The sequence below is a fragment of the Phascolarctos cinereus genome, unplaced genomic scaffold (genome assembly GCF_003287225.1).
Source record: "Phascolarctos cinereus isolate Bilbo 61053 unplaced genomic scaffold, phaCin_HiC Scaffold_1;HRSCAF=81, whole genome shotgun sequence".
In the NCBI taxonomy this organism is placed as follows: Eukaryota; Metazoa; Chordata; class Mammalia; order Diprotodontia; family Phascolarctidae; genus Phascolarctos; species Phascolarctos cinereus.
In genome coordinates, this window is record NW_027555514.1 from 86,947,981 (window position 1) to 86,975,788 (window position 27,808).

Consider the following 27,808-nt stretch of genomic DNA (forward strand, 5'->3'; position numbering starts at 1 on the left):
ACTATTGCTGCACAAAACCTCAGCTGCCTTACATGACACCATTCCCAGTGTAAAGTTATAAGTACGTGCTGTAGCTGTATGGTCCTAACAACGTGTTCACTCTTTTTCTATATCTAAGCTTCTAATAAGTATCATTTACTAGACTTGAAGTGAGGAAGACCTGAGTTGGAATCCTGCTTCAGACACCTAGTAGTTGTGTGACCTTATGCAAACCTCTTTCTGCCTCGGTTTCCTCGTATGTAAAATGCGGCTAACAATAGTACCTATCTTCCAGGGTTGTTTTGAAGCTCAGATGAGATAAGGTATGTAAAGACTTGCAAACCTAAATTGCTATATAAATTCTAGCTATTATTATTGTAAAGTGTCCACTATGTGCAAGGCACTGTACTAGGAACTGGGGGTACAAAGACCAAATGAAAACAGTTCCTGTCTTCAAATTGCTTATCTTTTACTGGAGGGATATGATACACACCCAAATCAGTGAGTGCAAAGTACTATACCAGCTCATTTCAAGAGGTAGAGTATTAGTAAATGGTGGGGGCAGGAGAGGAAGACAAGAAGGATCAGGGAAGACTTCATGAGAAAGGTTGGCACTTGAGCTATATTTTGAAGGAAGGTAGTAGGCGTTGTAAAAGGGGAGGGTGTGCATTCCTTTACTTGTGCAAAGGGACAGTCAGGAGATGGATCCTCTTCTTATCTTCTTTCATGATGCTGACCTCATTGCTCTGTTTCAAAATTCAGCTGATCTCTGGTCAAAGGGTGAGTTAAAAAAAGGGCCACAAATGCTCCTGAAGTTGGGATGTTAAAGGAGCTTCTCCTGGCAGAGAAAAAGTGCGTATGAAATTCAGAGCCTGGCATGCTTCTCCACTCTGGAGACCAAGAGAAAGAGATCTGGTCTTCCTTTGCCAAGGAGTTTATTTCTTCTAGGTTCTGATGGGTCCATGGACTCCTTCCTCCATCTTAACTCTTTCTGGAGGCTAAACTTGCCATTTTTTTTTATTGGTGGTATTAGTCTACCATTTCCGAACTCATTAACTAAATAACTTGCAAAATACAAAAAACCATAGTGGAAAATGTGGGAAAAATTCTCTCTTTGAGGATAATCAAGAAAATTCTACTTGGCATAGTTTAGCAAAGGGGTATAAAGCAAGATATGCTAGGCAAAATTGGGAGATCTGGGTTTGAGAACTAGTTCCACCTTTTAACTAGCTGTTTTTGCTTAGCTAAGGACCTTAATTTCTCTTAGCCTCAGGGACCAGTGGCTCAGCATTTAATAAATGATTGTTGGATGGAATTGAGAGATTACATAGTCTCCTTTGGCAAAGAATTTCATCCTCAGTATCGGGAAGGTCTTTATACTTGATGCTAGTCTGAACTCCTAATGCTGTAGCTCAAACCGATTTTTTCTTGAAGTATCTGTGGTGGAGGATGCTGGATTTGCAGTTGGAAAGAATTGGGAATAGATTCCAAATCTGACACATTAACTATGTGATCAGGGGCAAAATACTTAATCTCTCAGAGCCTTCTTACTTTCCTTATCTGTAAAATGGGGATGATAAGATCTATTGTACTTACCCCATGGGGTTTTTGTGGGGCTCCACTGATGTTAAAAGCTTTGTAAATGTTAAATATATAAATGTTAGTTATTATTGTCTTGCTTTAGGAAAGATGGGGGACAGATGGTGTCTATGCTATTGGGGAAAGTAGTGTTTGAACAAACATGATGTATGCTATCCTAATCCTACTGAAAACAAACATCCAGTTATCAATTCTACTAGTCAGGATTTTTTTTTTTAAGCTGAATGCCCATTAGGGCTTTTGGAATAAAACGCATGATCTAGGTGCTATAATCCAGCAGTCACTGAGGCAATCTAGTGTAAGTCACTTATGCTTTAGGAGGCCTTACCCAAGGTTACATCGGTAGAGATGGGATTTGAACTTGGGGCCTCTGACTCTAGACTGCCAACTCTTTCTATTGTATTATACCAACTTGTGTTTCAAAACACTCACTCTTTCCCCAGCTGGGATGGTGGTGGTAAACAAGAAAATAGCAATCCGAGTGGTAAAATAATGTTTTATTCCATGGATGAACAAACGCTACCATGCCACATCCTAACTTCCCTCCTACCCATCTCATGGCCAGAGCCAGGTTCCCCTTCCAGATCAGGTTGGCTTTGCTGACAGTCGAGCCCATTGGAGTAGCAAAAGCATGAACACATAGCATTCTGATTGGTCCTGTTTGTCAGTGGGTTGATCTCTTCACAAAATGGTGGTGTATGTCACCTTCCTTTGTTTAGAAAACAAAAACCAAAACTAAAAAACAAACAAAACATCCCATGAAGGTCTTCCAAGTTGACCTAATTACAACTGACAGCCAAAGCTTAAAGGTGAGACCGAAATCCCCAACCACTGAAAAGCATCATGGATATGTCTTCACTGCTGTCAGATGTCGAGGTCACCCACAGGACAACTGCAAGCCGAAGAAATTGGTACTGACATTCAGGCTGTCAACACATGAGAAAGGAAATGACAGTAATTGATATATTTCCAACTAGCATTTCTAAAGAGTTCAGATCAGCCAAAGAGTGTTAGCATGCACGCTGAACACAAGATTAATATCGCCGGGGGGCTGAGGGAGTAGGGCAGGGAGACTCCACGAATGACTGACATACATTCCTTTATATACAACAAAATGAAATATACACTATGAATATTGGCTGTACATTTGGTCAGAGTATATCTTACAAGGCTAACGTAGAGAGCAACACCAACCTCACCACTCAAAGGGGAGGGCAATGGAATAATTCCCAGGAAATGCCGTCCAGTTCTGACATGTTCTCACACACTTGTTTTTTTCTCTCCAGGGTTGTCTTCTACAAGGGTTACTGTGACTTGAGCATACTTAATAAGGCTGGAGAGGATGGGATCAGAGCCCTGTCATTTTTACCAAATGTGATACTGACGGACGAGACCACTTAGGGAGAAATGGGACTTGACGGCTTTAGTTCCGGGAATGGAATGGAAACGGACAGTGGCAAATCTAAACCCAAACCTAAATCAAGCTCTGTGGGAAAGCAGCCTCTTGCAAATGAACGTGCCCGGGGTGTCTTCCATCCCTCAGCTTTCTGAAATGGCTCCACAATGTGTCTGACTCATGACCTTAAAGACAAAGTAGTTAGTTTAAGTGTTTCTGAACAAGGTGAAAGCCTGCAGATGGACAGGGATTAAAAGCAAAGCAAACTCAAAGAACTCCATGACAACAGAGCTTCAGATAAAAACTATAGAAAAATACTAATTAATTACATAAGGTTAAACATTAGCATAACTACGATGATACTTTGTACAGTCCAGAGCCTGTCTTCTTCAAAGCAGCCTGGTAGTAACACTGAACCTTCTAATGATGGGAAGGAGCAAGCAAATATGGGACTCTTTTTAAAATACCTTTAAAATAATTGTGCTATAATCTTTGTTGTTGGTTGTTTTTTTTTTTTTTGAATTTCCATGACAGTTTCATGGGACACAATGTGATGCTGCTGACAATGGCGCTCTAATGCAGGAGGTGGGCTTCAATGCTGGATAGCTTGGGTTTAAAGGGCCAGTGATCTGGCCAGTGATCTCGGAAGTCCTCAAGGCGGGCCTTTCCTACCATTGATCCATAAGCACTCTTCCTTGAGGTAGAGGGGTGGGGGTGGGGGGGGCACTTAATCCAGCAGTCACTCTGTGGCCAAGAGAAGGTGATGCCTTGAAGCTATATTCATTCCAGACAGCAGTCTCTGTCGGACCCGTCATGCGTGATGTCCCTCTTCCTGGGAAGGAGCTTGCTGCTGAGACAGAGCAGGAAGGCTGCCTTCAGTTCTGTGACACACATGCTAACATAACATTTCTTTCCCCAGCTCCTCCCCTGGGGGGATGGCAAGGGGAGGGGGCAGGGAGGGAGGACACTTTGCAGTTGCATATTGTTAGATACAAAGAACCACTTTTGTGCTTGGTGTGGGCACACTTAGTCCTCTTCCTCTTCTTCTTTCATTGTGACTGTGGGCAGTTTGTCCTGAATCCTGAAACACTCCACAAAGAAGTTGATGATGGATTGGTAGAGGTGTTGCTCCAGGGAGGAGCTGTGAAAGTAATGGCTTTCATCTGGGTAGATCTGTAAAGGGAGGCAGGGAGAGAACGTGAGGCACAATTACCGTGAGAAACTCAACGTCTCCTGAAGGGGCAGCCTAAGATGGTGCCTTTGGCACCGTATAAACAGGTGGTGCTGGGGACAGAAGGCAACACCTGACGTTGGGAAGATCTGAGTTCAAATGCAGATTCAGAAACTTACTAGCTCACTGGCCCTGGGCAAGTCACTTCCTCTAGGACTGCCTTGGTTTCTTCATCTATAAAATGGGCATAAGAAGATTCCTTACATCCTGGTGTTGTGAAAATAAAATGAGACATTTGTAAGGCACTTTTTAAACCTTAAAGTCCTATATAAATGCTAGCTATTATTATTATAAGTATGTAAATGAAAGACCCACTTCCTCCATGAAGCTTTCTTAGCTCAGATGAGCTGTCTGTGTGCTGGAGGGCTTGGTTTGAAATCCCACCTCTGACACTATCCATATGACCTCGGACTCAACTTCTTTGGGCTTCAGTTTCCTCATCTGTAAATTGAGGGCATTACATCAGTTGGCTTCTGGGGTCCCCTCCAGTTCTGTGATCAGTCAATAGTACTTAGCTGAAATAACTCTCATTTAACCAAATCACAAACTCTCTGGGCCCTTGGCAACTTTCTGAGATTGCAGAGATGTTGCTGATCTACATAGGTAGAAGTTTTCTCAGTTGGGAGTTAACTATCCTAATTTCATTCTAAGTCTGGTCTCTATTCCTATTTAATAAAATGCCATATTTCCTTAAAACTTTAGGAATTAATATGAGAGGGAGGTTAGTACAATTGTTATGACTTCTATTTTGTAGATGAAGAAAGTGAGATTCAGAGGACTGTGAATATCTCAAGATCATACAGCTAATAAGTGTCAAAGCCAGAACTCAAAGGCGTGTTGTCTTTCAACTTTTTCTGTTTTTCCACATTGCCTCTCTGGGAGTGATTCTGTCTATGTGACTCAGTTGAAGTAATACATTTACTGAATAACTGTTGAATGAAGTCATTACTATTCAGTTTATATTTGGTACAAAAGCATAGAATTTGGAACTATAAGGCACAGTAAAGATAATTGGGTTCACTTTTCTATCATTTTACAGATGGAGAAACTGAGGTCCACTGAGGTTAAGTGACTTGCCTAAGGTCAATAAAAATGTAGTGAGAACTAGAATAAATCCCAAATTATGTGACTTCCAATCTACTATTCAGTGATGAAAACGAGGACAGGTAAGAGATGTTGACTATAAAAGCATGTCATGGCCATGAAAAAATAAATAGATGTCAGGAATGCTAAACATTAGATGTTGCTGAGGCAGGTGAAGAAAAAGTACCAAATAAAGGACTTTTTTTTTAAAAGCTATATTGGGAAAAAGAGGAATATCAAAGATTTGCTGATGGGGGTGGATGGTGCAATATGATAATGGTGAGAAGGTAAAGCTACTTGAGTCTTCAGCATCTGTATCTTTTGCCAAGGAGAATTACCTTTGGGCTAGAAAATAAAGAATATGACCACTAGGGAGTTTAGTATCCAAGATACATTGGAAGTTGGTAGTTGTCCTTGATGAGTTTAAATTAAAGAATGATCTTAAACCAAAGAGTCAAGTCTTGGGAATAAAAGAGTAAATCTAAGCCAATTTATTATCACCTTTTTTTAGTGTATTAAGGCTGTCTAATGAGGACTATTGATCCTTAATCATTATTTGTTCAGTAGATATCATTGCTGAAAGAAAACTAACAGCCAGAAACTTAAAAATACAAAACAAAACCTTATCAGTTCTTGAGATGACAGGATTTAGACCTGAAAGAGCTGATCTAGTCCAACTCCTTTATTCTACTGATGAGGGAACTTAAATCCAATGGATATAAACTTGCCCGAGGTCACATGGTAAGTGATTCAAGTTACTAAGGATGTAAACCTAATTCCAAATCTAGTGGCTATAATTTAGATCAACTGGTGACCTATTGGCTGCATGGTTTCATTTAGATTTACAGAAATTGAATCCAGCCCATCAAATATTATTAAGCCCCCTTCCCCCACTAACATGGGGGGCTTAATAGAATATGTGATAGCTACTGGAGATATAAAAATGAAATAAAAGATAAATCTTGCCCTAGTTGGATTTTGTGTGTGTGTGTGTATACGCCCATCCACATGAAGGCTTGTTGAGCCTGCTTCTGGAAATGAGTGTTGGTGGGGTCCTTTCCCTCTCTGATTCAGAGCATGGACAGATATCTTATCCTTTTGGCTTACTGCATGGCAATGGAAGACCTTAAATTGATTGCTAAGATAGAACTGAGTGTACCTCCAAAAGGCTTGCCAAACTCTTCCTGGCTGCTTTTTTAGTGAGGAGGAAGAAGAGCTTCCTGGTGAGGGGAGTTTCATGATCTCATGGTGGCCTGAGGGGGAAGATAAGGCAGCTGCAGAAATATCTGCTGCTGCCACCACTACCTTTCCCCACCTGAATCACCACTGGCCTTGAATACAAGGTAGTAACCTGGCCTGTTCCATTTCTGTGTCTGATACACATTTGCGTAAGATCAAGAAAGAATACGTTCAACAAAGGTGGTGCCATGTGTTCCCAGCCATAGAGGCTTAGGGGAGAGGAGGCGAAGGTAGCAGCAGGTGCTGCTGGAGCTCCCTTATCTCTCCACCTATGCTGCCACATGGCCATGAAACTCATATGACCTGGAGACTCATAGCAGGGTAGAGGAAGTGCTGTCATCTGTTCAAGCCTTTTGTATGGCTAATCAGTTCTGACTCAGCAGCCAGTTAAAGGTCTATTCATCACTAAGCAGTAAACAGTTAAGGTATTTGAACATGCTCTGACTTCTTCTGGATGCAGGCTCACTAAGCCTCTACATGGACATGCAGTGGGTAGATCATAATGAATGTAATCCTAGAGACTGGGCCCTCATTGGCCAGTCCCTCATCATACATAAATATTTTTTAAAAAATCAACATGTATTTATTAAGTACCTACTACGTGCCAAGCACTGGCCTCGTGCCAGAGGTACAGAGACAAATATTAAATAGTCCCTGACCTCAAGGAGTAGTACAAAAAAATGTTGTGGGAAAATGAGAGGAGGAAAAGACACTTTCCAGTTTAGTGGAGGGTGGCACTGGCAGAAGGGGTTCAGTAAAGAGGTACAGGTGATGAAGTGAGCAATGGCACCTTAACAGGAAAGGGGGAGGGGAGAATGGTAGATCACGACAAGTTCTGTTTGGCTGGAATGAAGAGTAGATGAAAAAGAGTAGTGTGAGAAAAGTCTGGAAAGGCAGGTTGAACCTCGACTGGACAGAGCCACAGCCAAGAGCATATGTTGTAACTGGTAGGCAAGATGAAGCCATTTGCAGGTGACCCAAACAGGAAAATTGTTTTGGCCAGATGATGGTAACTGTGTAGGCAAAAGATGATGACATGGAGGCAATGTGAGTGGAGAAGCAAAGAGAGAAGACAGAACAAGGAGAAGAAAGAGAGATGATCTTGAATTAGGATGTGGATGTGTAGGATTTGATACCGTACCAGAACATCTTGGTGGAAAGATTTGGCAGAAAAATGGAGATATGAGACTGGGCTCAGGAAAGAAGATTAAGGTAAAGTAGATGGCATTCCTACTCAACAAATTCTAATGGCTCTCTATTGCATCAAATAAAAAATCTTCGGCATTCAAAGCCCTTCATAACCTAGCCCCGTCATACCTTTCCAGTCTTTTTCCATTTTACTCCCCACCACGTACTCTTCAATCCAGCAACACTGTCCTTCCACGAGCAAGATTTTCCATCTCTTGGCTCTGGGCATTTTCTCTGGCTGTCTCCCATGCCTGGAATGCTCTCCTTCTGCATAGCCATATCCTGGCTTCCTTTAAGTCCCAGCTAAAATACCTTCTTCTGCAGGAAGTATTTTCCAACCCCTCTTATTTCTAACACCTTCCCTCTTCGAATGAACTCTTGTTATCTTGTATCTATGGGCCTTTGGTAGGTATTTGATTATTGTCTCCCTCATTAGACTGTGAACTCCTCAAGGGCGGGGGATGTCTTTTATCTTTTTTTTGTACCCACAATGCTTAGTACAGTGCCCAGCTAGCATATGATAGGTCTTTAATAAATGTTTATTGACTGACTGACCCTACTCTGACATCCTAGGGTGCCTCAGCTACTCCTCCCCTTGCTCTAAATTTGATAAAATATAAGTGAGTGAAGTTTTATCCTATGGGCCACAAAAACAAAGTCCCAGTTGCCCCCACCCCCTCCATAGAATATCTCAACCTATAGTGGCCACTTTTGATATTGATCGATCCTATTCATTATGGGGTCAGTGGTACAGGACGCCCTCATTCACGATTCCTCGGGTACAGTCCCCACCATGAGCATAAGGGGAACATCTAATTCAAACTAGTAAGCATGTATTAAGTACTTACCGTATGCAAAGCACTACGCTAGGTGCTGATAATATATACAGAGACAACAACTAAATCGTCTCTACTCTCCAGCCATTCATAGGGCATACACGATGGGAAGTAAATACAAGATAACTTTTTTTTTGTTGTGGTTGTTGGGGAGAGCACTGAGAACTGAGGAAAGCAGGAAAGGCTGCTTTAGGGGGCATCACCTAAGCCAAGTCTTTCTATGACCTCCACAGAATTGGAGCTGTCCAAAACTGGAATGGGCTGAGGTAGGAATCCTAGAAGCCTTCAAGCTGAGGCTGGAGTTACTCCCTGTTAGGGATATTGTAAGAGATATTTCTGTTCAAATATGCGTTGGATTCAATGACTGAATTCCCTTCCAACTCTGAGATTCCGTGGGTGCTGATACAGCACCTGGGCTGCTTATTTGGAGCCTGGTTACCTGTCATATCCGAGCCACGCGCATTGAGAAGGTACAGTGAAGCACTGGGCCTGGGCTGAGATTCTGTCTGTGACACTTACCACCTTGTGCAAGTCACTAAACCCCCCTGGGGCTTGGGTCCCTCATCTGTTAAAGGAGGGGAATGAATTAGGTGACTTCTAAGGTTCCTTTCAACTCTGTGACAGAAATACATACACACAGTTGTATTTTGCAGAAATGAGAACTGGTAGGTAAAAATCCAGGTTTTCTGCACGGAACATTCTCCCAAGGGTGTCCATATTTCAACCAGTCAATCAGTGAAAGCAAATGACACCCCATTGGAATGCCTGTGTGGTTGATTAAAGGGAATAAGTTACACCTAGTAGAATCTGGCATTATGACAACAGAGCAGAATAATGGCACAGAATTTGAGTGCTCTAGAAGGAATCATTGTGTGTGTGGGAAGAGTCAGAAGTTTTAGACTTCCCATCTGGGACAGTAACAGTGTCCTTAGACCAGCAGTGGCCCAGGGCAGAGTCTGGGGTTGAGAGGCATGAGGACCACAGGTGACTTCAGGGCTCTATGAGGGCATCATCATTCAGACCTCTGATGAGAGCTACAGAGGAGATCCTGGTGAGGACTCCATAAAGGTAAGGGAGGCCTTCTCCTAACCAAGGGCTTGAGTTACACCCTTTGGCCACATGTGCTCTCCACATTTGGGCTCCTTCTCCCCAGTGACCTTGTATGTGTGTGTGGGAGGTGGTGCTTTTGTTCTGGCTATTTTTACTATGCCATCTCAGAAAATACCCTTTGTAAAGGTAATTGAATCTGCCTGGCTGTACTCAAGGGGGAGCATACATGCTGGGGGGCTTGTGAGTGATATCGTAATAGAGTCTTCCACCCCTTGGGGTTGTCCCTGGGATGCTGAGGGAAGAAATCGTTAGCTGCCCTCTGGGGACCCAGCTAGCCAGCATGAGTGAAGGCAGGGAGGAGACTGAACCCAGTTGGGGTGCAATAACACAATTATGTTTTCTAAATGAGAAAAACAGGTCTGTTCACATATACCATACCTGCAAGCTGTAATTAGCCTTTCCTCTAATTAGATGTGCAATGAGCTCTGCTGTATGTTGGAAATGGATTTTTTCTGCAGGGGGAAAAAAGGAAGTGTGTATCAGAAGCCACAATCACCATTTAAACCAAACTTATTCCCAGGTAAATGGTGCAGTCATTGCTCAGCTCACTTACCATCGGCAGTTGCGTGGATGATCAAGAACTGCTGTTCTTCCAGGGATGACACCCGATGGGCTAATCTGGTCATCTGGAAGGAGGCACAGATCAAGGATGTGAGTTAGTCATTTTTTTTTTGTAAAGCAATCAGGGTTAAGTGACTTGCCCAGGGTCACACAGCTAGTAAGTGTCAAGTGTCTGAGGCTGGATTCGAACTCAGGTCCTCCTAACTCCAAGGCCAGAGCTGTACCTACTGTGCCATCAAGCTGCCCCTAGTTAGTCATTTTTAACATGAGGAAGAGAGTGTTTTTTGTTTTTCACTGCATATACAAGATGTCCCCAAAGTCTTTAAGCTATTAAAGCTCAAAACTGCACTAAGACTTTTAGAACTCCCTGTATGAAACCTGCAGCAGCTCTAGAAGATGGGCTCTAGTGGAAGCAATCCCATGATTCAGAGCTTCCCTTTGCTAACTCTTGCCTTTGCTCACCAGGCCAAAAAGAATAAAAAGTTCCTGCTCTCCCTTACTACGAAGTGCCACCATTTCAGCCAGTGAACACTAGCTGGTTCCATGTCTGGGAGGTGGGTTTAATTATTCAGGTACAAACTTGTGCCCCTGTGGTTGATAATTAGCAAACTCCCACCCTGTAAACAGGCTGCCCTGATCCAGGTATCTTAACCTGAAGATAGTTTAAGAAAATAGGTTACCAGCTATTTCAAAGCTGGAAGTGATTGATCATACAGTCCAATCCTATGATTGTGCAGACGTGGGGTCTTGGGAATGGAATGGTCAGGGGACTTGCCCAAGGTGACCCAGCTAAGTCAAGTGGTAGAGCTGCAATCTAAGTCCTGGGCCTCCTCATCCCTTATATTTGTTTTACTTTTACAATTGACAAAGTTCTTTAATACACAGGATTTCCATCAAGTCTCACGACAGCCTGAGAAGGAGAGGACGAAACTGAGGTTCATGGAAGTAGGGTCTTGTCCAAGGTCATATGGCTTGTAAGTGACAGCGCTGGGACTAGAACCCAGGTCTCTTGATTCCTGGTCGAGGGCATGTTCTCTTGTGCCACCCCTGCCTTTCACAGCAACTGATGCTTCACTAGGACACTAGCCAGAGAGGCAGGAAATAGCTTTTTTGTTGAATCCAAATGCACTATTAGGGAGATTCTTAGGTAATATGATTTCAGGGGACTGACTTAGGATAGATCCCTGTGTCAAAACACCAGGCTTATTGACCTAGTGATATTAGCAGTCCCTTTTAGTTTATTTTTCAAAAAAAAAAAAGATCAATCCTATGCTTTTACATCACCTTCATTTCCATTTCCAAGGAACCTCCAGTTCCCTTATTCAGAGAATCATCATTTATAACAAAAGTTAAAGAGAAAATAGTTCAGCAAAACCAACATGCCAACTGTGTCTACTAGCATATGCAATATTCCATACTCTCCCCCTTTTCCCTCACCTGGCAAAGAAGAAAGGGTGCATTTCTTTAATGCTTTTTTGGATTTCCTTTAGCAGGAGACAAACCTAGCTCTTATTCTGCAATGGAATGCAAAGCCTCATGGGAGAAGCAATAAGGTCACCAGGTACCTGAAAATGGGGGACCCTAGGGAATTGGGGGTGAGGGGATGGAGGGGCACAGAAAGATGATGCCTTCTGTATGCACTGAAGGGAAATATCCCAGACTGGGTAGTTGTTCTGAGGGTCACTCTGTCCAAACCTACCTCATATGCTCTGTTGTCAATCCCAAGGAGGCCCAAATATCTTTCAGAAAATGCAGAAGCTTGGAAAGAAACCGAGGAAAACATTAGTTAACTATCCCTTGGCCTGGAAAGCAGATACTCTACCCAGTTCCACTCACAAAACAGATCTTCACCTTGATCTAGTGGACTTTTTGCTTGAATAAAGCAACATCACTGTGGTGGTGTTTGTAAAATGTGCACTTTGGAATTTTTTTAAAATGGCAAAACCTTGGTTTCTTGGGCCCATATTAATGCGATTCCTGAATTACTCCCCAAAGACTTTTGCGATCCCTTCAGTTACAAGTTTTCTCCCTCCTTAAACTATCTCCTATCAAACCCATCTGTGTCCACACTACATCCTTCCATTAGAATGGGACTTTCCTGAGAGCTGGGACAATATTACTTTCATTTCCAAGGCTTAGCACAGAACTTTGCACATAGTATTTAATAAATGTATGTTAAATGGAATTATCCACAAGGGAAAAGAATCAAATAAAGATTAAATAAGTCATGACGCTCAAGACACATGCAACTCTATCTCTAGCCATCTCTAGCTGAATCCAAAATTTTTTTTTTACAATTGAAGATTCATGTTCAGAATGATTCCCTTAGGCACTGCCAGTTATTTAACCATCAAGGCAAGAGTCACTTCTCTCCACTAGGTCCTACTAAGATAGGAAAATGAATTCATATATTTTAAAAACATTTCTACAAGGTTCAAATAAAAAGGATGTTTTCAGGTAAACACTGGTGTCAGGAAAAAACCTCTGTGCATTCTTAGTAATCCTGATTTTACTGAAGATGTAAATTAAATCTGTAATGGAAGATATACTTCTGAATGGAAAAAATTGGCTATCATGAGTTTTCAGACCTGGCTTATTGACTAGATTAAGTGTCCATTCTGTGATGGGCACAAGGCCTATAAAGATAAAATTTAAACATAAAATAAATACAGGGTAATTTGGGGCGGGGTGAGAATAGGGAAGATCTTATTTAGAAGGTGACACCTGAGCTAAAGTTTGAAAGATACTAGGGATGATACCAAGTGGCAGAGGTAAGGAAGTGTACTTTAGGCACGGGGACAGATGGTGTTATTTCTGGGATAAGGACATATTATTTGACAAAAACTGCTGGGAAAATTAGACAGCAGTATGGAAGAAATTAGATATAGACCAATACCTCACACACAGTTAATTCCATGTCTTGGGATATGGTTCATAATGGCGTAAGGAAAGTTCAGGATTGGTTGCTGTTTTGCAAAGTATGGGGGAGAGAGAGAGAAAGTTAGCTTGTGCTTGTATTATTCAAAAACCTCACCTTCCACCCCCCCGAAACCAACTGCTTTTCAACTTTCTTCCTCCTTCTCCAGAAAACACCCAAATATATTCTACACCCTCAACCAAATGCAGGCCCTCCAGAGATCTAGGGCCATGATGGAGGAAAGGAATGGCATTGAGAGTGTGGGTACAAAGGCTTGCTCCCTTCCCTTCTCCAGCTGAGTTTGAGTACTTCTTTTCACCATAGAGTAATTGGCTCTGTTTTATGTCCAGCTCCTACAAAATGTAAATGGGATTTCTGGTTACGAAGGCCAGCAAACTGTTGCTCTGTGCTAGGCACTGTGCTACACTCTGGGAATACAGAAGCAAGAAATAGTCTCTGCCTTCAAGGAAGTCACATTCTAGGGGAGGAGACAGCATGAAAACAATTCGGAGGGGATTATGTTAGCAATGAGTGGGGGGGACTGGGAAAGACCTCCTGCAGAAGCTGGGATTGGAGATGAGTCTTGAAGGAAGCTAGGGAAACTAGGAGGAAGATAATAACCATCATCAACATCATCATCATCCTAGCGAACATTTATATAGCACCTAATATGTGCCAGGCAGTGTGCTAAGCCCTTTACAAGTATTATTTCATTTGATCCCAACAAAAACCCTGGGAGCTAGGTGCTATTATTTTCCCCATTTTTCAGATGAGGAAACTGAGGCAAACACAAGTCAAATGACTTGCCCAGCTACTACGTTTTCTGAGACTTGATTTGAACTTGGGCCCTCCCGACTTCTAAACCAGTGCTCTACCTACTATACCGCCTAACTGAGGGTGAGGAGGAAAGACTGGAAAGGTAGGAAGGGGCTGGGTATTTTTGGAGACACTTTTCCCACCAGGGTACATTATAACACAGTTTTTACCTGCCTTCTAGGATGATGGAGAGACAAGGTCTTTGAGCTGAAGGTGTGTGTGGGAAACAATGCTGCTGACAGACAGATATCATGCCCCCACCCCATTGAAGTTCCTCCTGGCGGTAAGAGCTATTTACCATAGTATTTGAAGTCCGTTATGGGGGAGAGAGCAGAGCCGCAGGTGAAAACTGGACCTTGACTTTGACCTTGATTTTCCACTTTTGTTGAAAGAATGTAAGTACTCAGGTACCCACCATAATCCTAGTGTAGAAAGAAAGATATAAGATGTAAATGACCACAGGTTAGTAATTGAAATGGTTTCAGGATATAATGGTAACTAAGACATGAACACACTATAATTATTATTATACTATGTTATATTATATTATATTATAGTAAAGGAATACTTTACCACTCAGCTACCCTGTGAAGCAGAGGAAACATTCACATTTTCTCACCAATTCTTTGGTCTTGAGTTCTGTGTTTTTACACAGGGCTAGCTTTACCTTCTACTCAATTCTATACATATTTATTAAATGTCTATATGTGCTAGGCACTGCACAAACAAAAAATAAAAAAAGGCCCTGCCCTCAACTACCTTACATTCTCCTGAGGGTGGGGGCATCATGTCAACAGATAACATACAAAATTTATACAAAATATAGAGCAGGTGGGGAGTGGGAAGGATAACTGGGAGAATCGCCAAAGGTCACTTGTAGAAAGTGGTACTAGAGCTGAACTTGGAATTGAACTGGGGTGTCTAAGAGGTGGAGGGAAGGAAGGAGATGGAAACTCATGTGTGGAGAACAGCGAGTAAGTCAGTTTGGTTGAAGCACAGAACATATGAGGGGGATTAATGTGAAATCAGTCTGGAGGATAGTAATTGCCCAGAGGAGTTTTATCTTTTATCTAAAAGTATCCAGTGATTTCTGGATCTCTTAAAGGAGGGGAATGACATTGTCAGACCTCTACCTTAGGTCTGTTATTGTGACAGCTGAAGAGAAGACTACAGAAATATATAAAAGCAAAACAGTCATATGCCTATGATTAGGTCCTCATTTTTATGGCAATTTGTTATAAACTTAGTATTAACAATCAATGCAACTCATTAAATTTGATTAACTATTACGGACATTCAGACAAATGAATCTCAACATACAATGTTAGAATGTTTTAGTCACTCCCTTTATATTTCCAGCAAAATTCTTTGTTCATTCCTATTCAAGTTTCCTCTTCTATGGTTATAATTAGGGTGTTCCTTGCCATTCTGCTTTTTCTCCCCTTTCCATAAATGTTTGGTGATAACAAAGCCTGAAATCCTCAGATTATTCATTCTTTTGGGTTAGGTTATTTCAGGTTCCCGTGAAGATGGAAACATCACCTGGGAAAGTCATCACATTTACGAATTATGATCCATTATCATCTTAGCTGGAAACTGGTTTGCCAAGATTCATTTCATTGCTCTAGAAGACCCCAAAGGAATGGGATGTAGGATAGATCAGGCCCCGGTGCCTAGGGAGGGAAGGTTTGGATTCAACACCTTCTCAAGAGGCCCCAGGAATTCTGCCTGGAAATGCAGTGGGAAGCATGAGGGCACTGGGCAACCAGAACGAGACTGGGGCCATGAGAACTGGAAGGGTGCCAACATTAAAAAGATGCCTACTTCACCATCTTGTTTAGGGCTGGCCCTGCTACTGTCGCTACATTATATTAATTTGGGATCCAGAGTTATTACTTGTTTCAGGTGCTCCCATTTGTAATTAAACATGAGGCAGAGTCTTGCCACAGAAGAAACCCTTCTAAGTCAGTCCTCTATTCTTCATCTTCAAAGTTAACCTTGCTGAACCAGGCTCTCTGCGCTGTGTTCTCAGCGGTGACAATGGTTTGCACTGGTCTATCCATTCTCTGGACTTTTTTTCCTCCTATTTAACAGCAAATCAGGATTTCTTATAGAAACCCAGATTTTTTTTTTATTTTTTCCAATTTTTCAACATTTTATTTGAAGTTTGAGTTCCAAATTTTATCCCTCCCTCCTCCCTGAGATGGTAATCAGATTATATAAATTAGGTAAAACATTTCCATATTAGTCATTTTGCACAGGAACACTAAAAAGAAAAAAAAGAAAGTGAAAAATAGCATGCTTAATCTATATTCAATCAATATCAGTTCTTTCTCTGGAGGTGAATAGTATGCTTTATCATTAGTCCTTTGGGATTGTCTTGGATCATTGTATTGCTGAGAATAGCTAAGTCATTCACAGTTCTTTATTGAACAATATTGCTATTACTGTGTACAACATTCTCCTGGTTCTGTTCACTTCACTATGCATCAGTTCATGTAAGTCTTCCCCGGTTTTTCTGAAATCATCCTGCCTGTAATTTCTTATAGCATAATAATATTCCATTACAATCATATACCACACTTTGTTCAGCCATTCCCCAGTTGATGGGGCATCCTTTTGATCTCCAGTTCTTGGACACCACATGAAAAGCTGCTATAAATATTTTTGTACAAATAAGTCTTTTTTTGGGATGTCTTTGGGATATAGAACTAGCAGTGGTATTGCTGGATGAAAGGGTTTGCACAATTTTATAGCCCTTTGGGCATAGTTCCAAATTGCTCTCCAGAATGGTTAGATCAATTCACAACTCTACCAACAGTACATTAGTGTCCCAGTTTTCCCACATCCCCTCCAACATTTTCCTTTTTTGTCATATTAGCCACTCTGAGGTGGTACCTCAGAGTTGTTTTAATTTGTATTTCTGTGATCAATAATGATTTAGAGCATTTTTCGTATGGCTATAGATAGCTTTGATTTTTTTCTGAAAACTGCCTGTTCATATCTTTTGACCATTTACTAACTGGGGAATGACTTGTACTTTTTTTTTTTTGCTAGGCAGTGGGGTTAAGTGACTTGCCCAGGGTCACACAGCTAGTAAGTGTTATGTGTCTGAGGCTGGATTTGAACTCAGGTCCTCCTGACTCCAGGGCTGGTGCTCTATCCACTGCATCACCTAGCTGCCCCATGACTTGTACTTTTGTAAATTTGACTCAGTTCTGTATATATTTGAGAAATGAGGCCTTTATCAGAGATACTTGTTGCAAAATTCCCCCCCCCCCAGTTTTCCGCTTTCCTTATAATTTTGGTTGCATTGTTTTTGCTTGTGCAAAACCTTTCTAATTTCATATAATCCATTCTTAAAATCATCCACAACCCTGTAGCTGATGGGGGGAGTCGTGGCAGGCAGAGGGGAGGCAGGTCAAGGCTCTAATCATCTGAGATAACCTACAGGGCAGAAGCTCTTCACATGTTATGCATGACAGAGGTCCATTCCTTGGTTCACTTAAGGAATTGGAATCTTCATTCCAATCCATTCCTTCCATCACCTGCCTACTTTGCACAGCAGGCAAGTCAACTGGCATAAATGAGTATAATCATTACATATTAAAAAGACTAAAATCTAGGAATACTCTGTCTGCCTGGAAAGCTCCCTGTGTGGGAACTCCCTCCAGCAAAGTAATACAACTGACAGATAAATAATGAATTAACCCATGGGCCAAATCCAACCTGCTTTTGTAGGCCTGCTGCTAAGAATGATTTTTGTATTTTAAAATAAATCTCAGGGGAGGGGTTGCAGAGAGTTAGATTTGGCCCTTGAGCAGTAGTTTGCTTACCCTTGATTAGTAGGGAAACCCTAGGAACTTGGTTGAGGATAGACTTGTCCAGGGTTACAGAGCTACTATGTGGGGTTTGAAGTCAGGTCTTCCTGACACCAAGCTCAGCCCTCCATCCATTATGGTGTGCTGCCTCTATTCATAAAATATATGGTACAAGGAAATCATATTTATTCTTCTTTCCCATTTGGCACCAGACCATAAACAACAGTAGATTTATGGGAACAAGGTAATGAAGCAGCTGGTGGACCCTTCTAACAGTAGCTGAGTTCCCCCTTTCTCCAGAGGATACAGAAGAAAAAACTAAGCAAACAACTTATCTCTTAAAAGCAAAATAATAATAATAAATCACAAGCCATCAAACTGTAGGCACTCTCAATAAATCAAAGTGAAGTTGAAATGATGAAACCATTTAATGCTCTTCCACAGAGGGGTGTGCCTCGCATGGAAAGCAAAACAAGAGAAAACCAGAGACTCACCTTCCCAAATACAGCGACACGTGTCTTGTCAATGTAAGGTTCCTTCAACATTGTCCTACAAGGTTAAAGGGGAGAAACAGGATTTAATGCTGAAGTGCAAACTATACTGTTTGTTTTTTCTGGCAAAATCCAAAGCAACTCCCACTAATGACCTAGAGAAATGGAAGCCATTCCTGAAAATGGCAGGCAGCTTGAACATTTCAAGGTCAGAAGGAAAGAGCATCTCATTAACCAATTAACCTCTCAACAAGGATTTATTAAACTCCTACTGTGTGCTTAAGTCAGACACACTGAGGTGAGTGCTAGGTATACAGAGATAAATTAAAAGCAAAAGATCCTCTGTCCTCAAGGGGGAAAAACAACAGGCCCACATTTTATCAGGAGAAACAGCATGTACAGATATAAGCTTAAATACCTGTGAAAGAAATACAAAGTTCTCTTTTTGGGAAAGGCATTAGTAGCTAGTAGGGATTAGGAAAGGCCTCCCATAGGAAGTAGTGACTAACTTGAGCTCTGAAGGAATTCGAAGTAGGGGAGATGGGGAGGGAATGTTTTCTCCAGGCACAGGGGATGACCTGTGCAAATACAGTCTGAGATGTGGGGAGATGGGATAGTGTATATCAGGGAGAGCAAGGAGGCCAGTTTGGTGGGAACCCAGAGTGAGTGAGAATAATGTGAAATCAGTCTGAAAAGAAAAATTGGAGCCAGATGGTTGTGAGCTTTAAATGCCAGCCAGAGTTGTTTACATTTCATCCTACAAGTAATATGGAGCCAAGACAGTTTACCTGTGCCTTAGGGATATCACTTCGGCAGTTGTGTGTGGTGAATGGCTAGAGAAGGAAGAGATTTGAGGGAAGGAGCACCATTAGGGTGTTATGGCAATAACCCAGGTGAAGGCGGGGATGGGTACCTGGACTACACTGGGGGGCGGTATGAGTGAAGAGAAGGGTGTAGATGGGAGATGCTGTGGAAGTACAATTGATAAGACTTGGATAACTGATATTAGGAAAATCTTCCTAAAAATCTGAATTATTCAAAGTTGAATGTGTTGCTTCAGGAAGTGGTGAGTTCCTTCTCATTGAGGGTCCTCAAGCAGAGGCTAGATTACCACTAGTTGGGAATGTTATTCTGGGGATTCATTTCAGGTATGGGTCAGATAGATGCTGAGTTTTCTTCTAACTACAGTTGCATGTGTAGAGGCCATACATCAATAAACCACCTCAGCAGATGGGCTAAACCAGTTTGAGGGTGATTGACAGGCCTCAAAACCTGTTGATGAGCTAGGGGGATGTCTACTCCAAACATGTGAAGACTTCTCTAGGCAGAATGGGTGGATGAGAACAGTTTGCTCCAACAGCCATGAAGGCAGCTAAAGCAGGTGCTGTGGGGTGCTTAGAGATTGGTCAGGCATTTAAGACACCATTATCCACTGCATTCTGGCTCATTACCAATCATCCTGACTTTTGTCTTACCACTGGACTTTGAAAACTCAGGAAGAGAGAATGAGGCTAATGACTTTGTGCAACTCTGCCTCACTTAAATCCAATTCATGAGCCAATCAAGACAGCACCTGTGATGTCATTGGTCCTCCTTGAAAATGAAGGATGAACAAGTTGCCCACGACATCTCATACTGGCTCCAGCCACAATTCACTTCCCTCTCTGGCCATCTCGCCAGCCAAAATACCCACTTTGGTGCTCCTGCCCCATCCCCACTATCTGCTTCTACGGCCATAAGCACATTAATTTTGTCATTGCTTATTTCAACCTAATTCCCTATGGCTCCACTCACCTGTGGCTTTTCAAACCAAAATATCCTTCCCTAGTCACCATTCACTATACACACACACACACACACACACATACACACACACGTACATATATACATATATATATACATACAGATAGATAGTTTCTTCTTATTAGAATGTAAGCTCCTTGGCGGAAGGGGCTGCGATTATATTTTTTATTTTTATTCCCAGCACTTAGCACCTTGTAAGTACTTAATAAATGCTTTTCTTTCATTTATTTCATACAAACTCTAAAATTCTGAGATTTTCTGATGGGATAAAGGGAATAAAGGAGAACGAAGAGTCTAGGTTGCAACTCTGAGGTTACAAACCTGCCTAGGGAAGTTAGGAAGAGGTGTGGGTTTGGGGTAGAAAGGGAAGATGATAAATATCAACAAATATCTTTTGATCATCTTCTCTGTACAGAGTGCCAGCCCTTTAAAGTCCATCTCAAATCCCGTTTCCTCCATGGAGTCTTACCAATTCCCTCCATCGGCAACAAACGTCCCTTAAAACAACACGTAGTTTGGATCTCCCTAATTTGCTTGTCTCATAATATTTCATATTATACCTATTTTGTGTCATCTCCCTATTAGGCTGTAGGAGTTGGGGGGATGGTTCTTATCTGAATTTTCTATATCCCCCAGTGCCTAGCTGTGAACACAGTAAGTATCTAATAATTGCTTGATGGAGGAATTAATGAATGAATGATACTGTGGTAGATACTAGGATGACACAAAGAGAATCGTTCCTGCTCTCAAAGAAATTATAATCTAGTTGAGTCAATAGGTCTGGCTTCTTGTCCTGACTCCTCCCAGGGCTTTGGGACTTTAGGCAAGTTACCATTTTTATGGACCTCAGTTTAATCATCTGACAGATAAAAATCATAAATGTTGGAAAACTAAAATGAGATAAGAGATGTGAAAATGCTTTTTAACTGTTTAAATGTTCCATGCAAGTTTAAGCTCTTATACATATATTTAGTAAAACTTCATTAATTCTAATCATACTAATCTGGAATTGATCATTCAGAAGTGGACTGAGTAGAAATTTGTCTTTGAAATTTTCTCTGAAAAAAAAAAGGATGCTAAGTAAATGAATACTGTAAATTAGTTTTCAAGGGGGATGTTTAACTGACTTAATGAGAACTTTCAAGTAATTAAAAGTATCCTTTGCATGTAAGAATTTAATATGGAAATGATCTTTACTGTTCATTATAGTGGGCCTAGCAGAAACACCACTTGAGAACAATAACACATTGGATATATTGGATGTTCTAAAGTGTTTGTTGTTATTTAGTTGCTTTGGTCATGTCCAGCTCTTTGCGACCCCATTTGGGGTTTTCTCAGCAAAATTACTGGAGTGGTTTGCCATTTCCTTCTCCAGCTCATTTTTCAGATGAGAAAACTGAGGCAAACAGGGATAAGTGACTTGCCCAGGGTCACACAGCCAGTAGCTGTCCAAGGCTGCATTTGAAGTAAGGTTGTCTTGACTCCAGGCCTGGAGCTCTATCCATTATGCCACTTAGCTACCCTCTAAAATGACTATCTTTCAATAATTCAGACTATCCTTACCCTCACTGTTTTTTAAAGTTTTATTAATGCCTTTTACAATTAATTCTACATGTCTTTTTTTTTGGTTAGGCAATGAGGTAAAGTGACTTGCCCAGGGTCACACAGCTAGTAAGCGTTATTTGTCTGAGGCAGCATTTGAACTCAGGTCCTCCTGAATCCAGGGCTGGTGCTCTTTCCACCTAGCTGCCCCAATTAATACTACATGTCATGGCACCACCACCATTTCGGATTTCAGCTCCTCTTTGCCCCCCACCAGTGGCTCTTCCTTTGTGACAAAGAAAACCAATTAAATAAAAATACCGAACAAAGCAACCGAGTCTGACATCTGTAACTTCCCACACCCAAAGGCTCCTAAGGCTTAACCCAGAGAAGGAAGGTATGCTTCATCATTTGTCAGGGCCAAGATAGCTTATTGCTTAGAGGCAGTGAGCTGGCACCTGGACCTGAAGTCAGGAAGACCTGAGTTCAAATCCAACCTCAGAACTTACTAGCTATGTGACCTTGGATAAGTCACTTAGCTTCTGCCTCAGTTTGCTCAACTGTGAAATAGGGAAAATAATAACATCTGCTTTGTAGAGTTGGTGCGAGGATCCAATGAGATAGTGCTTAGAACATGATAAGAGCTTACCAATCCTTGTTTCCTTCCTTCCTTCCTTATTCCACTTTAAAAGCATACCTAATAATACCCAATATTTATAGAGTGCTATAAGATTTGCAGCAGCCCTTTACATATATTATCTCATTTGATCCTCACAAGACGTAGATACTCTTATAATCCTTATTTTACAGATGTTGAAACTGAGGCAGGGTGAGGTTAAGTGACTTGCCCAGGGTCACAAAGTTAGTCCATGTCTGAGATGGGATTTGAACTTCCTGACTCTAAGCCCAGCACTGTGCCAATATTTTTGACACCCTGAGAGGAGCAATTCTTGATACCTTTGCCAAATGTAGAATTTAGGCCATCCCATCTGTATATGGGCTTTGAAACACTTATGTCTGCACTTCCAAAGATAATTAGATAACACATGTGTATATGTGTGTGTGTGTATGTATGTATATATATGTGTATGTATATATATATGCACACACATATATACATATATATTCATTTAGAAATTCAAATAAATAAGGAAAATAGAGTAATATACCTAAAATAGCCTAGTACCAACATACACTCTCCTCTTTTCTCTAGCAAGGATCCCTTTGTCCTCATACAGTACTTTCCTGGGAGTCACTGGAAGCTCAATGGCTATTGGAGATTCCACGTGTACATACACAAGCATACCTCCACATACCTTCAAAGAATGATGAGCCCTCATATAGACACTTAGGCTTCTCAAATTCATTCTGCACTAAAGAGAAAGATTCTATTGCTACTCACTCAAGTGAGATAATATAGAGGTAAAGGCCTTTACCGTTTATAAAATAAGCCTTTAAAGGGTGAGATGAAGGTTAGCTCTTGCCGAGACTGGTCTACTCCATTCTGATTTCTCCAGTCTCTGGCATCTAATAGTATTCATAGGTTGGAGCACAGCCATGTTGCCCTTGGTTCTCTATTCCTGTGGACTCTGCTCTCATCTTTCTATATATGTAGATCATTACTTCCCAATCAGATGACAGGTGCCTTGAAGTCAGGATTGGTGCCTCATTTGCCTTTGTAGCCACCCCAACATCTAGTATGGCGCTGGGCACCAAAGCCAAGCTAGAAATGAGGAACTAGAGTATAACACGTAGGAGGGCATGGTGAAGGATCCAGCCAAAGGCTCCCTGCAGATGCTAAAATATGAAGGACTCAGGTGTGAAGTGTAGCAACACATGAATTTCAAATCTTTTCTAAGGCACATGAATACCTTGACCTGGTTCTGCTGGGTACACAGTAGATGCCTAATTATGGATTATGCTTATAAAATCACATACTAGGTAGGTTCCTCTCTCTAAAGAAGATCGGGGAATGGCCTGGTGTAGCTTTCATAGTCACTCGTAGGCTTAGGACTGATTGTTTATGTGCAGGCATTCACACCAGCATCCATGAGGTAGTACATCCATGTGTTTTGGAAGACTGTAGATGAGTCCAAATGATTATCGCCAAGTTTCCAGATTTAAAAAAAAAAGGAATGATTTAGCCATTGAAATACTGAATGATTCAGCTGTCTTTTCTCCACTGCCAATATTCTAGCTATTTAGAAGTATGTTTGGAAACATATGGATGGTGGTTGTTAGACTTTTTTTTCCCACTACTTTTCATCTGGATGTTTGGTCTGCATGTGGATACTACCTGATAGCACGATATCACATATATTTGCTACAGAAAGTTATAGGAGTCTGTGGAAACTTTGAAGCTCATGGAGCCAGACCTGGGCTCTCTTCCACCTCACAAGTAATCTTGGATTTTATTCTAGGCTCTGCTAGTGACTCAGCAGGAAGCATCAGGCCCTTAGCTGTCCTGTCATCTAATCTTCTGGGGATTTCCATTTCCTGATCCTAAAAAGAAAAAAAAATCTAGATAATGATACTCATTTGCAAAGTGCTTTGAGATCTTCTATGAAGAGCTGTTATTTTGGTACAAAATATTGTTATTATCCTGTTGCTCTCAACTATACCCAGCTGTGTTCTCTGTAACTATATTTTTAGCTGTGTTTTCTGAAGTGAATCTAATCATCACAAACCCTGAAAGTTATTTAAAAATTTGACACCAGGGCCTCAAGTTAAAATAGTGCATGGTTACGGCAAGCATTCAAGTCTTGTTCTTGCCACTAGATGGGAGAGTCTTGGCTGGAATTAATCAAGCAACAAATATTTTTGATGAATGCCTACTGAGTGGTTAACTCCATTTTAGGCACTGTGATCCTGGCCCTCAACGAGCTTGTAATCTAATTGGGGATTTAATACAAACACACACCAAACAATTAGAGAAAGCAAGACACATAAAATTAAATGTTAAATGGTGTGGTGCGGACTCTAAATGCTTCAGGACTTTTGGAGGAAAGGCCCATAGAGATGAAGTACTCAGAGCAGGCTATATAGAGAAGATGAGATTGAAGTGGGACCTTAAAGGATAGGGAGGAATTGGATAGGTAAATGGCGGAGAGAAGTAATATAGATGAGGGAAGGTCCCTTCCCACTCATCCATCTTTCACGAAGCTACCAAGACAGTTCCCTTAAAGTGAAGGTCTGACCATTCCAAACCCTTACTCAGTAAACTCTATTGGCTCTCTATTACCTAAGACTCAACCATCAACTCCTTTGTTTGACTTTAAAGCTCTCCCTATCCTGGCTGTCTCTTTCCTATCTCTCTAGTTGACTTACACATTCCTTCCCTCCACCTTCTCTCTAGACCAGCCATACCGACTTACTGTTCTTCATGGACCACAATATTCTATGTCTCTTCTCTCTCTGATGATACAGAATCGTCCATGATAAATACATCAGAGAGGTGCTATTTGATCAAAACCCTAAGGATGGGTAGAACATCAAAGCTTAAAGAGAGGAGGAAGACCATTCCAGGCACAGGAAATAGCAAAGACACAGAGGCAGGAAAGCACAAGGCATGTTTAGAGGACATTTTAAGCCTGAGCTTGACCATGGGTGTGGGCAAGAACTTAGTGAAGGTGTAGGCAGGAGCTTTTCAAGTGGGTGGAATGGAGTATTATGAAATGAGGCTAGAAAGCTAGGCTGGTGTCAGACTTTGAAAGGCCTTGAAAGCCAGGCCATAGATTTGAACATTATTCTATGAGCAACAGGGAGCCACTGAAGGTTTAGGAGCTGAAGAGTGACATGACCTTGGCATATGTAATATTTGGTGAAGTGAACTGTTGAAAACCTCTTACTTCCTGATTGAATTGCAAGCTCTTTGAAAGATTTTTAAAAAATTTATCTTCATATCTGACATAGAGTTTACAGGAGGGAATACTCAACAGTTATCTGATGAGCCAAACTGAAATGCACTGAATGACAGTGAAGACGCTAATGCTTATTTCTTTGGGTTATAGCATATCTCAGATTGTCTGTTTCTGACTTTCTGTGTAGATAAATTTGGGACTGGGTGAAATATTTCTTTTTTTCTTTTTTGGTGAAGCAGTCAGGGTTAAGTGACTTGCCCAGGGTCACACAGCCAGTAAGTGTCAAGTGTCTGAGGCCAAATTTGAACTCAGGTCCTCTTGACTCCAAGGCCAGGGCTCTATTCACTGTGCCGCCTAGCTGCCTCTCCTGAGTGAATTCTTTCAGTAACATCTCTCCCCTGGAAAGTCATGTCTTATGCCATAACTTTTGCATGCCATAATATCATGAGATACATATTCTTCAAATGGAGGCTGTGTGTGCGCATTTCTTTGTGTGTGTGTATGTATGTGTGTGTGTGTGTGTGTGTGTGTGTGTGTGTGATTAAATGTGTGTATGTGATTAATAGCCCTTTCATCTTTTTATTGATTCTGGACATTTTTTTTTAAGTCTCTGTTACTCTACTGGTGTAGAGGACACCATGGGTAAATGAGAACATAATGTCCTCAGAATTGTAGTCCTAGAGGTGTGAAAACTACGCTGTAGAATCAGAGACACCAAAATCTATGTTTTGGGTTACTCTCTGATTGAGGACAGAGTTGCACTGATCCATTCACACATCCCTCTTGTGACTAATGGTCTTTATGTGTGAGAATGTTGGCCAGGGGGAGCAGTACACTCTGTAGCCACTCAGTGGAATGAATCTAGTTGAGAGAATGAAGGACCTTCATCCTAATTGGCACCATGCTAGAGCCTGCTGAGCTAATCATCACATAAAAAAAAGAAGGCTACAGGAGCAAGATTTTTTAGGGGAAAACCAATGATATTTTTACCTTGGAAATGGCCTGAGACTTGCCTACAAAGTCTATGCAGGCATATTGAAATCTATTTTGCAAATTATATGCAAATATGCACTGCTATGTCAAGGACCCAGCTGTGGCTCCCTGGGGGGATGCCCAATCTTATGCCATTGAAATGCTTTGCCCTATTACCTTTCCCAATTCAATTCAATTCACAAGGTATTGGGCCCTCACCCCACAGCCTTCATTTGGTCTTTCTCTTCCAGGGAGCCCAGTTTTCTCTTTACTTCGTGGAGGAGCTTGGTGCCTTGAAACCCGCTACCACGACCGTCAAACTTCACCACGATGGCGCTGTGACTGCTGACCATGACGGTTTCCCAGTTGACCTCAAATTTTTCAGTCACACTCTGGCTCCCTGGTGTGCCATCCCTGAAAAACAGAGCAAGGGCTGAGTGCCTACAAGACCGATGTCACCCACAAAGTCAGGTGTCTCAGGCGGCAGATGAGTTCTCTCTAGTGGTCCTAGTGGAAAAGAATTCTGCTCACCTTCCAGGAGACCCCGGATCCTTTCCCTCCTCTGCTGACCTGGTACAGGGAGATGTGTGGGTAGCAGTGTGATGCCTGAATAAACACGGGATTGTGAGCTAAAACTGAATATCAAGGGAATAAATAAATTTGGCCCCAGGTAAAATGATTAAGTGGGTTACCTTTATTGAAAGATTATCTATTTAGTTAAAGAAATCTTTCCCTCTAAGTCAAGAGGAAATATGTTGTTGAGGATAGAATTCTGGACTTGGAGCAGGAACACCTGGATTTCTCAGATACTAGCTGTGTGACCTTGGACAAGTCACTTAACTTCTCTGGTTTCCTCCTCTGTAAAATGGGGGTGTTGAACTCAATGTTTGCTAAGGTCTTCTCTAACTCTAGGGTTATTATTCTAAGGTAAGTACCATTATCCCTCCCTGAGACCCTCAGTTTCCCCATGCTCTTTGTCTCCTTGTTCAGGGTTTCTTACAGAGATATGCCTATCTCTGTCAGTGCTCCCTACAACGCCTCCTGGATCCCACCCCAACTTGTTTTCAAGGTAACCCATACCTGTCCAATTTATTCACACAAGATGTGTTATGGCTAACAGTTTAGGGTTTCATCAGCTTTAATAACAATAATTCATTAACTTAGGGGAATGGATGTCTACAATGATGGAATTCAGACATCATTTCTCCTCTGGGCCTCAGTTTCCTCATTTGTAAAATGAGTTGTACTAGGTTCTCAAAAGTGTTTGCTCTCAGGGCCCCTTTACATTCTTAAAAACTACTAAGGACCCCAAAGAGTTTTAATTCATTAAAATAACCATGATAAATCCATTGATGCTAATATTG

At 41.5% G+C, this 27,808-nt stretch overlaps 1 protein-coding gene and 1 long non-coding RNA gene across 3 annotated transcripts in view; one reads left to right on the plus strand and one right to left on the minus strand.

The window, feature by feature from the left end:
• Positions 1-2,060: 2,060 nt before the first annotated feature.
• The window catches only part of DPP6 (dipeptidyl peptidase like 6), a 975,800-nt gene continuing 950,052 nt past the window's right edge, over positions 2,061-27,808 (minus strand). The window contains 7 exon segments of the mRNA XM_021009613.2: positions 2,061-4,147; positions 10,040-10,113; positions 10,215-10,287; positions 11,922-11,980; positions 14,254-14,377; positions 18,271-18,325; positions 26,664-26,858. Coding sequence (XP_020865272.1) covers positions 4,001-4,147; positions 10,040-10,113; positions 10,215-10,287; positions 11,922-11,980; positions 14,254-14,377; positions 18,271-18,325; positions 26,664-26,858 — 727 coding nt within the window. The 3' untranslated portion in view covers positions 2,061-4,000.
• On the plus strand, positions 5,817-27,123 carry LOC110223886 (uncharacterized). 2 transcript variants are annotated; one of them, XR_013485938.1, is made up of 8 exons: positions 5,817-9,619; positions 10,182-10,312; positions 10,688-10,776; positions 11,108-11,196; positions 11,716-11,783; positions 13,909-14,058; positions 14,137-14,238; positions 26,696-27,123. It is a non-coding gene; the product is annotated as an uncharacterized LOC110223886 (long non-coding RNA). The 2 variants fall into 2 exon arrangements; XR_013485939.1 differs by lacking the exon at positions 10,688-10,776 and having other exon boundaries at positions 5,820-9,619; positions 11,713-11,783.